This window comes from Anguilla anguilla, chromosome 3, assembly GCF_013347855.1.
Source record: "Anguilla anguilla isolate fAngAng1 chromosome 3, fAngAng1.pri, whole genome shotgun sequence".
NCBI lineage: Eukaryota > Metazoa > Chordata > Actinopteri > Anguilliformes > Anguillidae > Anguilla > Anguilla anguilla.
In genome coordinates this window covers 56,628,419-56,643,057 of record NC_049203.1, presented here as the reverse complement: position 1 = coordinate 56,643,057, position 14,639 = coordinate 56,628,419, and the positions used below count along the sequence as shown (strand labels likewise).

The 14,639-nt window shown below is 39.9% G+C and overlaps 1 protein-coding gene across 4 annotated transcripts; it reads right to left on the bottom strand.

Moving 5' to 3' along the window:
- Window positions 1-3: 3 nt before the first annotated feature.
- On the bottom strand, window positions 4-9,646 carry alox12 (arachidonate 12-lipoxygenase). Of its 4 annotated transcripts, none has more exons than XM_035409737.1 (15): window positions 9,610-9,646; window positions 8,643-8,786; window positions 8,339-8,540; window positions 7,783-7,864; window positions 7,476-7,598; window positions 6,371-6,477; window positions 4,959-5,131; window positions 4,339-4,482; window positions 3,392-3,595; window positions 2,943-3,029; window positions 2,095-2,264; window positions 1,574-1,695; window positions 1,379-1,479; window positions 742-912; window positions 4-528 (listed from the first exon to the last, which is right to left on the bottom strand). In XM_035409737.1, the coding sequence occupies exons 2-15, from the start codon at window positions 8,784-8,786 to the stop codon at window positions 349-351; spliced, it is 2,010 nt and encodes a 669-aa protein (XP_035265628.1). In that variant the 5' UTR covers window positions 9,610-9,646; the 3' UTR covers window positions 4-348. The 4 variants fall into 4 exon arrangements, with proteins under 4 accessions (XP_035265628.1, XP_035265627.1, XP_035265630.1 ...); XM_035409736.1 differs by having other exon boundaries at window positions 9,463-9,634; XM_035409739.1 differs by having other exon boundaries at window positions 9,508-9,629.
- Window positions 9,647-14,639: the final 4,993 nt, after the last annotated feature.

Genomic DNA, 14,639 nt, shown 5'->3' with positions numbered 1-14,639 from the left:
TGCTTGATTTTATGGTCCTCATTTCACTTTATTTCATTGACCCTACATACTGTACCTTTATAAAGGACTATCATACATATTGATTATGTTTAGGTGGGGGGCCAGTTACTATTCAGTCCTATAGAAAGTACTGTGAAATAGTCCCAAGATTGTCTAAATACTGCAGACTGTCAGAGGGTAACAGACAAGGTAATCACTTTAATTTAAAACTCACATAAGGGCTTTGATGGCTTACCAATACTTCTTTGGAAATTGTGGCTGAATTATCAGCTGTGTCCTGTCAGTTTACAAATCTGGGGCTAACCAATTGATTTATTTTAACTGAATGAATGAATTTGACTATGGAATCTATATGGTAATGCTGTTCTCTATGCGGCTGGGACACAAGTACAGGTACTGCAACTCCAGACCTTCATTCTTCTTCATGATCTTCTTCTCTATGTCATGCAGCTCCTGTTGGAAGCTTTTTATCAGCTCCTGTGCCTGAGGTTCAGTAAAGTGCTCTTCCACATACTGACCGATGGGGATCTTGCAGGTGCAATGACAGAGACACAAAGCAAAAGAGTGAGTCAGAAAATGTCTCTCCAGTAAAAGTACTCACCTATTTTTAGGAACAGCAGTTCCATAGTTGGTGACATTCAATTGTATTGCTATTGTAATCTGTGTGTCCTAAAAACTGTCTTGTAATCCAAATTATGATTCATAGGCTTGGTGTGCTGTAGTGTCATGTTGTTGGTTTACCGCATCAGGCTGGGGTCGGCTCAAATGCCAAGCAAATGCCATCTCGAAACAGGTTTGGCTCATATCAGGGAGGCTGTTCATGATCATCTCCATGGTGACTGCATCCTTGTCAATCGGAGGAGGGCAGCGCATGGTGCAGGGGGTGTTGGGAACCCAGGCACACCAGTCAAACTAAGTTCAGAGAGACATAGTAGCACATAACATTTTAAGGAATTCTTTTTTTAAATTGTCCTTTTCAGCCAATTTCAAATGGCCTGTCACATTTTGTCGGCCTGCCCAATTACTGCACTCTTCTCTTTCTCCACACTCCTCAATTGTCTCCCACCACCTTCAACCCTCACGGCAGATGACTTTGACAGAAAGGTAGCTGACGTCTGCAATTTCATCAAGATGGAGTTCCCCGATATAACTGTTAATCCTCTCACCAGACAACCCTCCCATTCTCCCCTCCCAATGCCCCAGGCCTCCCACTCTTCTCTCCTCTTGCAGAGGATGACCTCTCTCAACTCCTGCAGTCCCACCATCCAACTACTTTCTGAAGGCACCGCACCTACCTTTTATTAGTGGCAGTGTTTGTACGTCGCCGGCACTAACCTGTTTGTTATTAGTGGCAGCTTGTGTACGTGCGGGCACGAACCTGTCCGTTATTTGTGGCAGCATGCTGTGCAGAAGCGGTGAAGATCACCACACTCAGAAGGGTGATCAGCTCCTCCCTGCTCGTCAGCTCACTTGATAAACCTGCAAAGAAGAGTATGGGAATGAAGCGACTCATCGGGCACACCAACATTTGTAATTCTTTATCTTAGTAGAAAGTTCTTCACGTAAGACTGACCAAATTTAGGGATATGCTCATATCCCTCCTGAGTAATGTCCTGTACCCAGGCCTGAAGCTCAGAGTCGTGGAGCACCTCGGCGTCACTGGCATAATACAGAGACACCACACCTGAGACAAATCTGAGGGAAGAAAGGATTAATCAAGGGAGGGAAAGGAGAAAACGGCTCTTTGTGTGTTAGTAACCCAACTGTTTTGATAGATTGGTGTGACTGGACATGTGCAGTCCATTTAGAGATGGAGTAGAGCCCTTTTAGAATCTGTCAACACTCCTTGATGTGTATATATATACCCAGGCAAGCTTCTGGGTAAAATTGTACAGGACTCAAGTGTATTTGAATTGTCCTCCATGAATTAATTTTCACCTCTCCTACAGGTGCTGTTCTGACACTCTCTGTACCTTTAGATGAGTTGGTGATTTGACCTTACCTTTTTACCACGTGTCTCTGTATGAGTGAGCATGCACACGTGTGTGTGCATGTGATTCTCCTGCTGTGAGTCTTAATCATTTGGGAATATACCTGTGGATGGCATCCCACATCATCATGCTGTCCTCCATGTAGTGGTAGCCTTTCAACTTTGTTACACCACGGTCATGGAAATCAAGCTTTGGTTGGAGGGATCTGTATGTCAGAAACTTATACTCCCGCTGAGCCAGGATCATAAGTCCTTCCCCACCTGTGGATGCCACCTATGAGACAGTGAAGAGGGATCATTACCACCAATGAAGCACTTCAGTAGTCTATGGAAATAGAGCAGTAAATAATTAAAAACTAAATAAAATCAATGTTTGGTGTGACCACCCTTCGCCTTTAAAACTACATCAATTCTCTTAGGTACACTGTCCTGCAGTTTTATAAGAAAATTGGCTGGTAGGTTGTTCCAAGCATTTTGGAGAACTTGCCACAGTTCTTTTGCAGATTTTTGCTGTTTCACTCGCTTCTGGCTCTCCAGCTAATCCCAGAGACCCATGATCTAGTTTTTATCTGAAAAGTAGTCTATTACTTAAAATATTACTTCATTTAACATAATACAAAAATGTATCTGTAAAATTCATTTTTTGGAAAATTCATGTTTGGAAATCTCAAATTTGCTCTTTTCTACTGAAACACTAATGCAAAAAATAAAAAATGAACATCTAAGACCAAATATATACTATATATTATATTTAAAAATCTAGGGTGCCTAAGACTTTTGCACAGTACTGTATGTTCTAAATGTGAAGACAGTATTGGTAAAAATATAGAAAAACCAATCACTCAGTGTAGAACTACTGCATAAGGCAGTGATATGTTTGAATCTGGCCTCTGTAAATGAAAACAAACCAAAAGGAAATACAATACAACCAGAGGCAGGAACTCAGACATACCTTTGCCATGACTCCGTCAGAAGACATGAGCTGAATCCGTCCTCGAGCGTTTATCTCCAGGGTATAGCGCAGATGAGGGCTTAGCAGCTTTGGTTGCAGGCAGATTGAAAGGGAGAGAGAGGTTCTGTGTACTGTCATGCATTGCAGCACAACATGTCTGTATGCATTTGAAAGGTTTTGTGGCTTTGTACATATAATGCATATTAGATTTGATAACATTTCAAAGCTCAGTACAGCATACTGTAAAAAGCAGCCAGTGTAGGTTGCAACGAAGATGTACAAACCAGCAGTATGTTCAACAAAATGGCAATTACACAAATAAGAATAATTCTTCATTACTGATGTTTTGCAATGAGACCGTACAAGTCTCTTGTTTCCAGGGTCTATACACTGTGAGAACAGGTCCGTGGATGTATTTAATATTTATTCCCACCCTTGGGCAGTCTCACCTTGTAGATAGGGTGCACAGCAGGCACCTGGCGGTGTGTAGCTATACAGAACACTTCTATCAACAGGTGAGTACGCAGCAGGTGAGACAGCACCTGGAACACCTGGAACTCTGCATGACGAACCCAGATTTTGGCCAGGAGCCAGGCCAAAGGTGGGTCGCTAGGCAAGAATATAGGTGTGTCCACACCTGAAGTCTGTCCCAACTTGGAATAGATGGGGAAAGGGGGAATAGCATCAGTTTCAAGGTGCTTTGTATTAATACAGTTGTATAGGTGTATATTAATTATAAGTGATAAGAGTGTCTCTGCAGTCTACTCTGGGACATTCAGGTATATGAACATAGTAGCGTGTAGCATTGTACGCAAGTGATACTTCAGTCACTACCTATTAAGTATAGGACAGATTTTAAAGTTATGCTCCTGACCTTAAAATCTCAGCATGGACTTACACTGGTGTATTTACAAGCCTACACAATCACTCAAAGCAAATGTTATTTAGTGGAAGCATTTAAAATAACTAAAAGTGGTGTGGTCTGAGTCTTCTACAGAGTCCCACTGAAAGGGGCCTCTAGTGGCACAGTCCGTAGAGCGCTATCTACATGCTCAATAACAGTCAGAGCCTAAAAAACCTACCAAAACATATCAGCTAATGTCTCAATACTTAAGTCAAATATAAAAATTCACCAGCCTGACTGCAATTCCCAGTCAGGCTTATAATATGTTATTGTCTAAACATAGAGCTGAGGAGATGTGTAGTCTTAGAGTACTCAGGGTTACCATTCTGTCTTAAACTTGGACATGCCAGTTTGTGTGTGCATTGTGAACTTGGACATGACAGTTTATACACACAGTGTAAAGTCAGACATGCAGATAAGTCCATACAGTGTATTCTGGGACATATGGGGCAAGTGTATGTGAGATAATAGAACAGGATCCTTTTGGGGCACCTGTATTGCCAGAGGGATGAATCCACGCTCAGGATGGTCATAGAGGAGACAGAGGGGAGCAGCCAAATACTGTTTCACGCCTTCTATCACATTGGGAGGTATACCATCCAAAATGGCGTAATCCACTTGGTATATATTTCCTGCCTGCAAATGGGGATCAAATCACAACCCTTACATACATTTCCAGTGAATGAATAACAGAGAAAGAACATTACTTTCTTGCTTGGTTTGAAATGTTCTGTTCTAAAATACTTTGGCAACACTAGATCACCCCATCATGATAATAAATCCTGTTGAACTCCTTTTAATCCCATATTTGCACGGGTTTCTAGCTGGTGGCCGAGTTTCCTCCCAGAATCCAAAGACACGCAGTAGGCTAACTGGAACCTCTAAAGTTCCCATGGGTATGAATGTATGAATGTGTGAGTGAATGGTATTGATGCCCTTCGATGGATTGGCAACCTGTCTGGGTTGTATTCCTGCCTCTCGCCCACTGCATGCTAGGACAGGCTTCAGCCACCAGGACTAGGAATAAGCATTTATGGATCGATGGATGGATTTGGCCAGAGTCACAAACATCAGTACACAGAAACAGCAACTGAGCACTGAAGCAAACAAACCTTAATCTCTTGGTCCAGCGAGGTGTGTTCCCCCAGAGTGCTCTGCACCATGTCTGCTGTGACAGGAAAGTTTGCTGGCACCTCAGAGCAGCGTCTGATAAAGCGTGGGTTTGGGCCATTCAGGAACTGGTAGCCAAAGAACCAGTCCTCTGTCCAGTGGTTCATTGCATACTCTAACAGACATAGAGAAAGAGAGACAGAGAACTAAGGTGTGGGCATTGGAAGGAGGAGGAGAGGGTCTTGTAACAATGAAATAGGATGGCAAGTAATTAAAAAATAAATTCAAGTTCAATATTATAGAAAGGGCATACCTTTTATTTTATGCTCCCACACTGATGTTTGCATACTGTACATACATGCTGTATTTTCTACTATGCACTTCTCAGAAAACAGTATTATTCAGTTAAACTAAATTCATTAATCATAACTGTATTCATTTTATTGAAGTGAATAGTGAAAAATGAAGCACAATCTCTGCAAAAATGTGACATAATACAACATAACATAAAATGCTTATAATAGCCAACAGGGGTTATACACAGTTTCCAGTTAGAAAGAGATTTCAAAAAAGATATCTCCTGTATTACTGAAATATTGTAATTCTGTAGTAAACAAAGGACAATATTCAAAAACATATAATTTGACCCTATAGCAGTGCATATGTTAAATTGTTTATGCTACCACCAGAGAGGAAGGACTCAAGACTCTTCTCGAGACTGTAAGACCCCGGTCTCTGTCTTGTCTCGGACTGATAATGACTCAGCGTCAAATACTTTTGTCTGGTGACTCAAATTTAAAGTCTAGACTAAAATAAATTATTATTACTTTTATTTATTTTAAAGCCAAGTGAAATGATGCATTTTTAAAATATACAGTACATTTGATTACCCTTTCCATGTAGGTGTGACAAGTATTGCATTTGTAACTTTTTTCATTTGTATAACTTTAACTTTTGATTGTAACCGTTAAGATAGTCTTGGTGTCATACTCATATTCTTAAATAAATATGCAGTTTTTTTAGAATCATTATATTGGTGGTGGAAATATTGAGGAGGAGAGATACAGAGGCATCACTAGGGGGGTGCGGGGGCTGCACCAAGTGACACCATCAGAGGGGGGTGACACCGAAATGACAGGCAAAAATTTTTTGTGTAGTGTTTTGTGTAGCGACAAGTTGAAACAGCAAAGTTCTGACGAGACACGCTTTGTCATTTGAATGAATAATAACCCCCCCCATCAACAACATCCAACAGCAACTCCCCCCCCCCCCCCATCACCGGTTGACAACATCAGGTGACACCGACGGTTGACTGCACCAGGTGTCACCAACCCTAGTGACGCCACTGGAGAGATACACATATCACCTTTGAAAAAATGATATTAAAATCATCATAGTAAAAAGACCAGTTCACCAGAAACAGGACTTCTAATTTTCCAATATGTGCGCTTGAAGTCATCAAGATCATCCCAAGACTCTCCAAATTTTATGGATAGTTCCTTCAGGGCCAGCTCTCCCAACCTGGAGAAAGAGACGAAGGGAAAGTATGTCAATAGAGGAAGAATTTATTTTATTACATAAATTGAATGAAATACTGTGGTATGTTTCAGAACATGCAGGGGGAGTCCTAATAGTCTATTCTTTATTATTTCCTTTTCAAATAGTACATTAGGACAGCATACAAACATACAAATGTGAAGCTATTCCATATATAACACCAACAAAAGCAGCAGCTAAAACAAAGCAAAAAATTACACATTGCAATAAGCAATACAGATCACACAGTACTACAGTGTCCTATCATACAGTATGCATAGCAAAGACATAGCAATGTATTAGGCACCATTCCTAACATAGACATTTTAAAGCCTGCATCATACCAAACTATATTGAACAATATATAACACTCCTTTGTGAAGCGCATAACATAAGATAGCATCCTAAAATATCACAAAGTGTAATATGAAATCAAGCCATGAAACAGAGAACAACACACACTTGTCATGGGAGAGGTATAACATGACTCTGCAGGGCACAGAAAGGTCAACATTTACCAGACTGGGAGAGTCATGCATATTTTAGTTCATATAATTGTGATACATTACAAGGAAATTTAACAATAAGGTGAACAAGAATACAGAAGGGAAAGTGTGACTACATAAGAAGACTAGAATATATTAGGTGGGAGTGTGAATTAACAGTTTCTAATTGGTGTCTAATTTATTTCTATTGACTTGACTCTTATATAAACTGTAGTTCAGTAAAATCTTTGAAACGGTTGCATGTTGTGTTTATATTTTTGTTCAGTGTCGTTCCCAGTCCTACACATTAATAAAGGTACTGATAGGCCTTTGATGAATAACTTTTTTGGATCTCAGTCAAAACTTAGTGGTACATTGCTTTATCTCTGCAGTGTTGTGTGAAGAGTCTTGCATGTAGACATGGAACTTAATATATCTTACAGCCCTTTATTGTGCTTTATTGTGGTGGTTCAAGAGAAGAGTACAGAAGTGGCTCACGCGATATACAGTGAAGATTTAAAGTCACTTCTTTTCTCATCATCAAAACGCACATCCGCAGGGAGGTCTTTCTCTGTTTCAACATCAATGCATTTGGGCATATCTGGGGCAAATGACTTCCACCTGAAGCGATAAAAATTCCCAGTGAAAAGTACACTCACAAAACAAAAGGCACACAATATACATAAATGAGTATGTGCATGGACACATGCACAGGGCCAACAGTACCTACGTAGTACAAAAAAACATCCATAGCATCTGTATGCAACACCTGACTCCAAACAGCAATTGAATGAGTCTGACTGACCGGTATATTTTCTGTCTTTCTTGCAGCTCTCTTGCTCTGTGTGCCAATAACAGTGGTAAGGAATCATCACTGAGCTTCTTTGCTGCAGAAAAGGAAAGATATAATTTGCAAAATATGAAAATAAAACACAACTGCACTCTTTGTCATGAACACTGCGCCTTGACACAACCTGAAATTGTGCATAATTTCAACCGGTAAACAAAGTTATTGAGATGATTCTACTGCATTGGGAGTGTTGAAAGCTAACTTCACACCAAAAAACTAAATGCAATGTTTTGTCCGTTTTTTGACTCAGTAATGACACGACAGCAGTAAACACAGATCTCATTCTGCTGTGTGTTTGTATGTGGGGAATTGAGTCAGATAAAGAGATATGAAAAAGCAGATTGATAGCTCTACTTATGTTCTCTTTTACTCATCATGACATCTCAGTCTGTCAGTAGTCTTTCAGTTTTAACATCCTGATCTCTCCTTCTCATTTGTGCCCTAAAATTTACCAGTGATCTTTCCCCCACCCCCAAGTGTTCTTGTCCATTTGACATATTCTTGTTCTGACCTGTGCCCTCTCGCAGCTCCAAGACCACATCTCCAGTGAGCCAGCGGTAACAGGGGAAGGCAAATACACCGCTGCCATCTGGAGTCTTCACAGTTACATAGCGACAGAAGAAGCTGTCCTCCACCCAGTGGCTTTGCTTTTCTAGGCTTACCAGAAGCAACTGGCCAAGGGAGGCATCACTGCACACTATGTACTCATCTGTCTGGGAGTGAAAAGAAAAAACATCAACGATAATAATAATAAAGAGCTCGAACATAAAAGATTACTGAGATGCACACATAGCTGCTCACACATATATACATACAGCTCCTCTACAGAGATCCAGACCAAAATTGTCCAGTATGGTCCTCTCACTTTTGCCCTTCTTGCCCACCAAGGTCACATACACGCAGTTTCTGGTTCCTGAATACTTAGAAGTTCCAACTGCCACAGTTACCTTGTACTTCATCTGTCGAAAGTGAACACATACTGCCATATTAATGTATCATTTACATTTATTAACCAAACAGCATATTCTGATACTTTAAAAATAAAGTCAGTGAATGATTATAAAATAAACACATTTTTTCCCACGGTGTGCAGGAACTGGCGCCGTGGGCTGTTGATGGTAAATTGTGGCTCACTCACTCACTCACTTACTCACGAACGACCTTTCAGGGACGTTTTGTGGGACGCATGCGCATGTGGTGCTTCATTTAGTAGGACTCATGTGCTGGTGGTACGGCAGAACATTTTTAAGCACAGCTTTGTCGCCTAACGTTACTTTAGCTAACCCTAACATGTTCGCGTTTCGCCTAATTTAGCTAACCTAGTTAACGCGTACGGATGCTATCCTGCACACATGAGTACGAACTAAGGACACACAGCTACAACCACCGATATAGATGTATGGACACACGGAGGACAACAAATAACGTTACAGAGGTGAGGACGTGCCATAGCTAGCTAGCTATATAGTTAAAGATGCGCCGTGGGTCTGGACAGCGTCGTGCTTGTTCGTTTAAGCACAATAAGCATTCATACATACTGATATTTCTACTCTGTCTAGCTATTAATAGTATGGTAATGTGAGATGCAATCATTATACAAGTATATCCCAGCTAAGTGGTTCCATTCGAGGCTACCTGTGGTTAGTTTTCCTCTTCAACCTGCCAGTGAAAGACACTCACTATTAATGGAACAGGACAAGCTACTTAGTAGTAGCAGAAGAAAACTGGTCCAGGGTTCACTTGGACTATTTTTAAGGTTTTAATCTGCAATACAGTACTCACAATACTGGATCCAATTTGAATTCATAGCTGCACTTACAAGCATGTTCATTAATGTTTTAATTAATTTCTGCTTGCCAAAATACATTTTCTCTATTTCAGTAATAAAAGGTGTAACTGAAGTGTTCCCATTAATGAATACAAAATCAGAAGAGAGACCAAAATATTAGTATCTTTCTAGAAATATTTCTCTTTAATCTTTGCAGTCTAGAAATCTTACTTTAATTTGTTAATCCTTTATTTAACCAGGTAGGTTAACTGAGAATTCAATTATCTTTTGCAGTGACAACCTGAGAAATTGAGTAGGAATGCAAGGGATTGTGTCAATCAAATCAATAACAGCCAGTCAAAAATCAGGAGTCATTAGGGGGCCAGACGGAAAGATAGTGTTTTTGCTTGAATTTGGCCAGGACACCAGAGTTAACACCCGATCTCTAAGTGTCATGGGATCATTAACGACAATAGTAAGTCAAGACATCGGTCTACTGGCTCATCTGCCTGACTCATATATCCTCTTTCTCTGTGACCACACTGTCCTCATGAATGGTACTGAGTGGATTAACATGGTACTCAGAAATACAGAACACACTTCTGTGACATAAAACCACCTGTGAACATTTATATGTAATGAGAAAATAAATAAATATCAATAAAAATAAAACATACAGAACATTTCTTTGAGGATTTTGAAACTAAGTGTTGCAGTCATGCCTTCCTTGAAGTGAATACCAGGAAACTTCTGCATAGTGCATAAATGATGAAAACAATATGACTACAAGTAAATACAATCTTGTGCAAAAAAAAATAGGCATTTCTCTATGAACTGTGTCAACTTTGCTGAAATCAGGAAGCAAATCTTTTCTGACAGATGTTATCTCCCTCTGTATTTTGATCAACAACTGGAAAATATGGTGTTGGTTTGTTTGCTATATATCTGCATATGTACGTGTGGATTCAGCTTACCTTGCAGCTTCAAAAGAACACTCAGTTGAGAAAATTGCCAACGTAAGAAATGGAACGGTCTCTTAAACCAGTAACAGCAGCTTGTTTCAACCTCAACCTCATGGAACTATTCAACTATTCATGGAAAATGGGGGTGGAGTAACACTTTAGATGTTTGCAACTGCCTGCATAAGCAAATGTAATGATCACTCCTGGTTCCAAACATCCAGTGGAATAAGATTAACAAAAATAAACAAAGGTTAGTTAAAACAGGTTGGCTTTCTGTGGATGCTCATTCAGGTGACCTTTTTTAAAACCCACGCTTGACAAAGCCTAAATGATGCCACTTTCACAACTGCATTTCACACTGGCCATTTCGAAAACAAATACCACAATCAAAGCTTAAGCAGGATCAAACATGCAACTGGAAATTTGCTTTTACAATGTATGCTAAACAGAGAGCTAAATATATTTTTTGTTTTCAGAATATATATTCAAATACACATTTAAGGAAACATGACATCTTGAATACAGTATTATGCAATGAACAGTATTATAATGAACTGCAAAGTTGCATTGAGAAAAGTCATAAATCATGATATTTTCTCCAAATTTGGAAAGAGGTCTCATATTAGAATGATAACTAGGGTTCGATTCCAGATCTTGGGGTTCGTCATCAAAGACTATCGCTTTATATGGAAATGCCCGTGAAGAGGATAATGGCAATAACTAGTCTGCTTGTGTCTGAGAACTATATAGAGTCTGACATTAAAGCAATGACAATGCAGCTATTTTTTTAACATGAGGGGTGAAGTATCATATTACCTGTCTGACTCATGTTACATCAGAAAGATACATTAATGGCCAATTTGCATTGACGTTTCAACAGAAGGTGGTAATTCTTTTGCTATTTATTTGTGTGGTCAAAGCATAAAACATTTTTTTTTGCTGTTCTAACATTTTTAAAAATGTATCATAACTCTGCTTGGATTATTAGGATCATACTATACTCTCTTTACCTTGCTTTCTTGTACTGCACAATAAAGTGCTTTATTACAGGCTCAATAGCCCCAGTCTAAACCCCACACCCTCACCTCTCAGTGCAGACAGACAGGTGTCCTGACTGGCTAATGCATCGCCCTTCCTCTGCAGTGAGACTGTCCTCCCATCACCCATTCTCAAGCCCTTGTTGCGACGTGGCCCGGTCTTCCCAGCATGTCCCAAAAACTGAAAAAAGTTCTCTCTGATACTGGGAGAACATGCCAATTGTATTTGAATGATGGCACAACATAATGTCCTTAATACATTTATTTACATTCAATTCATAGGGACAAAAGCTTTGTATGAACACTTCCATGCAAAGTGTTCAACATTCAAATTCAACAGCATATGTACAGGGACATTGTATGGCAGATGCTTTAAGTAGTACATACAGGACATGGATAGTGTCCTTGAAATTTTCTGTTAGTAGTCAGGAAATAAATTGATTTAAGAATTACAAGACTGCATTTTATCTGCATAACATGACAAGAATTTATTTTGAAACTTATAGAGGAACTGGAACATACCTGAGGGTAGAAAACAAAAATTATGCCAGTTGGAAGGCACATTAACTGAGCATTTCTTGCTCTGCGCAAAAAAATAGCAATGCCATCTGGTGGTGTCTTAGTTTAACATCAAAACATCTGACAACCTAATGCTGTTTTACCTGTTCTGTATGGGTGGGGCCTCCCAGAAGCACACCAGAGGAGGCCCAGCGACACCTGCAGAGCACCGTGGGTAATATGGTGCAAAGAAAAAAATGGCATACAAACGGATGACAAACACTATTCACAAGTGGTGTGTCTCAGTGTATGCATGTCTACATACAGAGAGAGAACTTGTGCTTGTGTCCATGTGATAAAGTATACATATGATTCTGGCATGTACTGAGGGTTTTCTGAGTGCAGTGTGTGCGTGAGGGTACACACATAGTGATGACAGCAGACAGGAGCCCCAGAGTGTCGCTGTACTGAGGGCAAAACCAGCAACTTCAGACACCCTTCACCAGATATGTTGTGCGACAAGAGAGATACACTCTGTAGTTCCATAGTTTCCATGGTGGTTACAGACACTTCCTGCCACTTGATTAGGCACACCTGCTCTTTAACACAAATAGCCAGCTCTCCAAACAGCTAATCACGTTACATTACATTACATTACAGGCATTTAGCAGACGCTCTTATCCAGAGCGACTTACACAACTTTTACATAGCATTTTACATTGTATCAATTTATACAGCTGGATATATACTGAAGCAATTTGGGTTAAGTACCTTGCTCAAGGGTACAACGGCAGTGTCCTTACCCGGGAATCGAACCTGCGACCTTTCGACCTTTCGGTTACAAGCCCAGTTCCTTACCCACTGTGCTACACTGCCGCCCCATGTGGCTGCAACTCAATATATAAAGCATGCACATATGGTGAAGAGGGTGACTTGAAACTATTTAGGAAACATTGGGTAGCATTGCTTTGGAATACAGCTTCTTTAATTTTAGTGAGGCAAGACAGCCTATATTTTTTGCAGTACAGTAACTTGGCGTCATTTTGATATCAATACTTTTGATGGCAGGCCTAGATTTTGCCAGTTTGAATGAATTATAGACAGACAGTGCTTTGCATGTGTGAGTAACTTGCCATTTTTGTATGCTGAAAACATGTTTTTTATGAAGTACTAATACACAGATGACTATTTTCCAGCAACTATTAGACTAACTTACCTCAAAAAGGTCCCAGTGGAATAAATCTAACATATTGTGAGACAGATGAAATATTACAATTCAAAAGAGCAGAAAAATTCAATGTGTTCAGATGAAATCTGGGAAAAACTGCATAGGAATAAAATTATGGGGGTGGGGGCTTCTTTCTGCATCTTACCCTAAAACTCAAATCTTATCAGGTCAAATGGATGGCTTCTTAACTGACACTTTCAGTGTTTGTAAAGGTCCGATCCACATGTCCACTGTTTTTCGTTCATTTTCCAGATAATCTTAAATCTTAGATTTAAATAAAAAACCATATGTTACATTTAACTAGATTCTCTTGAAGATGGAGCAGAATATATGCAAATATTCAATTCGATTTCCATTACAAATGCAAGCTTAAAATATGCAAATTGCCCCCATTTATCAAAGCAAAGTTGTGAAACATTTTACATATGTGCTGACAAGTGTCTTTTTAAGTTTATCCAGAATGGGTACTGTGCCAAACACGCCTGCCACAGGTCACCGAAGTGGCTTTCCTAGGGGCCCTCCAGCACAGAGACACAGGGATGTGATGTTCCAGTCCACATTTACTTACAAGGTTGGCAAGATGTTACAGCCAAAGTGAGCAGATGTAAAACAGTCATGACCGAGGCTCCCGTTGTGTGGGTGGGGATGGCAGATTTAACCTGTGCGTACTGATTACCTCACTACGCACAGGTGCAGCCACTCCTGTTCCTGGGTCAAATTATCTAATTCTTAACCAATTGGCCAGGTCTAATTAGCTTGACCCAGGGCAGGTGTGGCTTCTTAAACCAGCCATCCCCACACCACAGGTACATAATAGATAATAGATAACAGCCCATTGCAAACTAAAATGTATATTTCTATGTGTATGCTCATGAGAGGTTAGCACCTTGCAATGTAGCCTCTATATTGATATTTTCATGTCTGTCCTCAGGAGACTGCACGTGATGTCACTGACCGTTATTTTAGGGTTTTTCTTAGTATTCATTCGTCATCTGTCATGCAGTTGCCTTCCTTGGCGGACCTTTACGGTATATACACCACTGGTGTCTTTCTTTTTCAAGACTTACTAAACTGCTGTACTTGATAAACTAATTTTCTTTACTGCGGATGCCCTTTCAATTCACTTTTTTCAAAATCCACTTTGCACAAAGCCTTTTTACAACATGATGGCACTTTTCACAACTGAATTTTATATTACGCACTGGCGTTTCCAAAACAAAAACTTCTGTTAATGAAATTTTAGCTAGGATCAAACATGCAACAGGATATCCGCAATTTGGTTTTACAGTGTATGCTAAACACGCAGCTAAATTTCACGA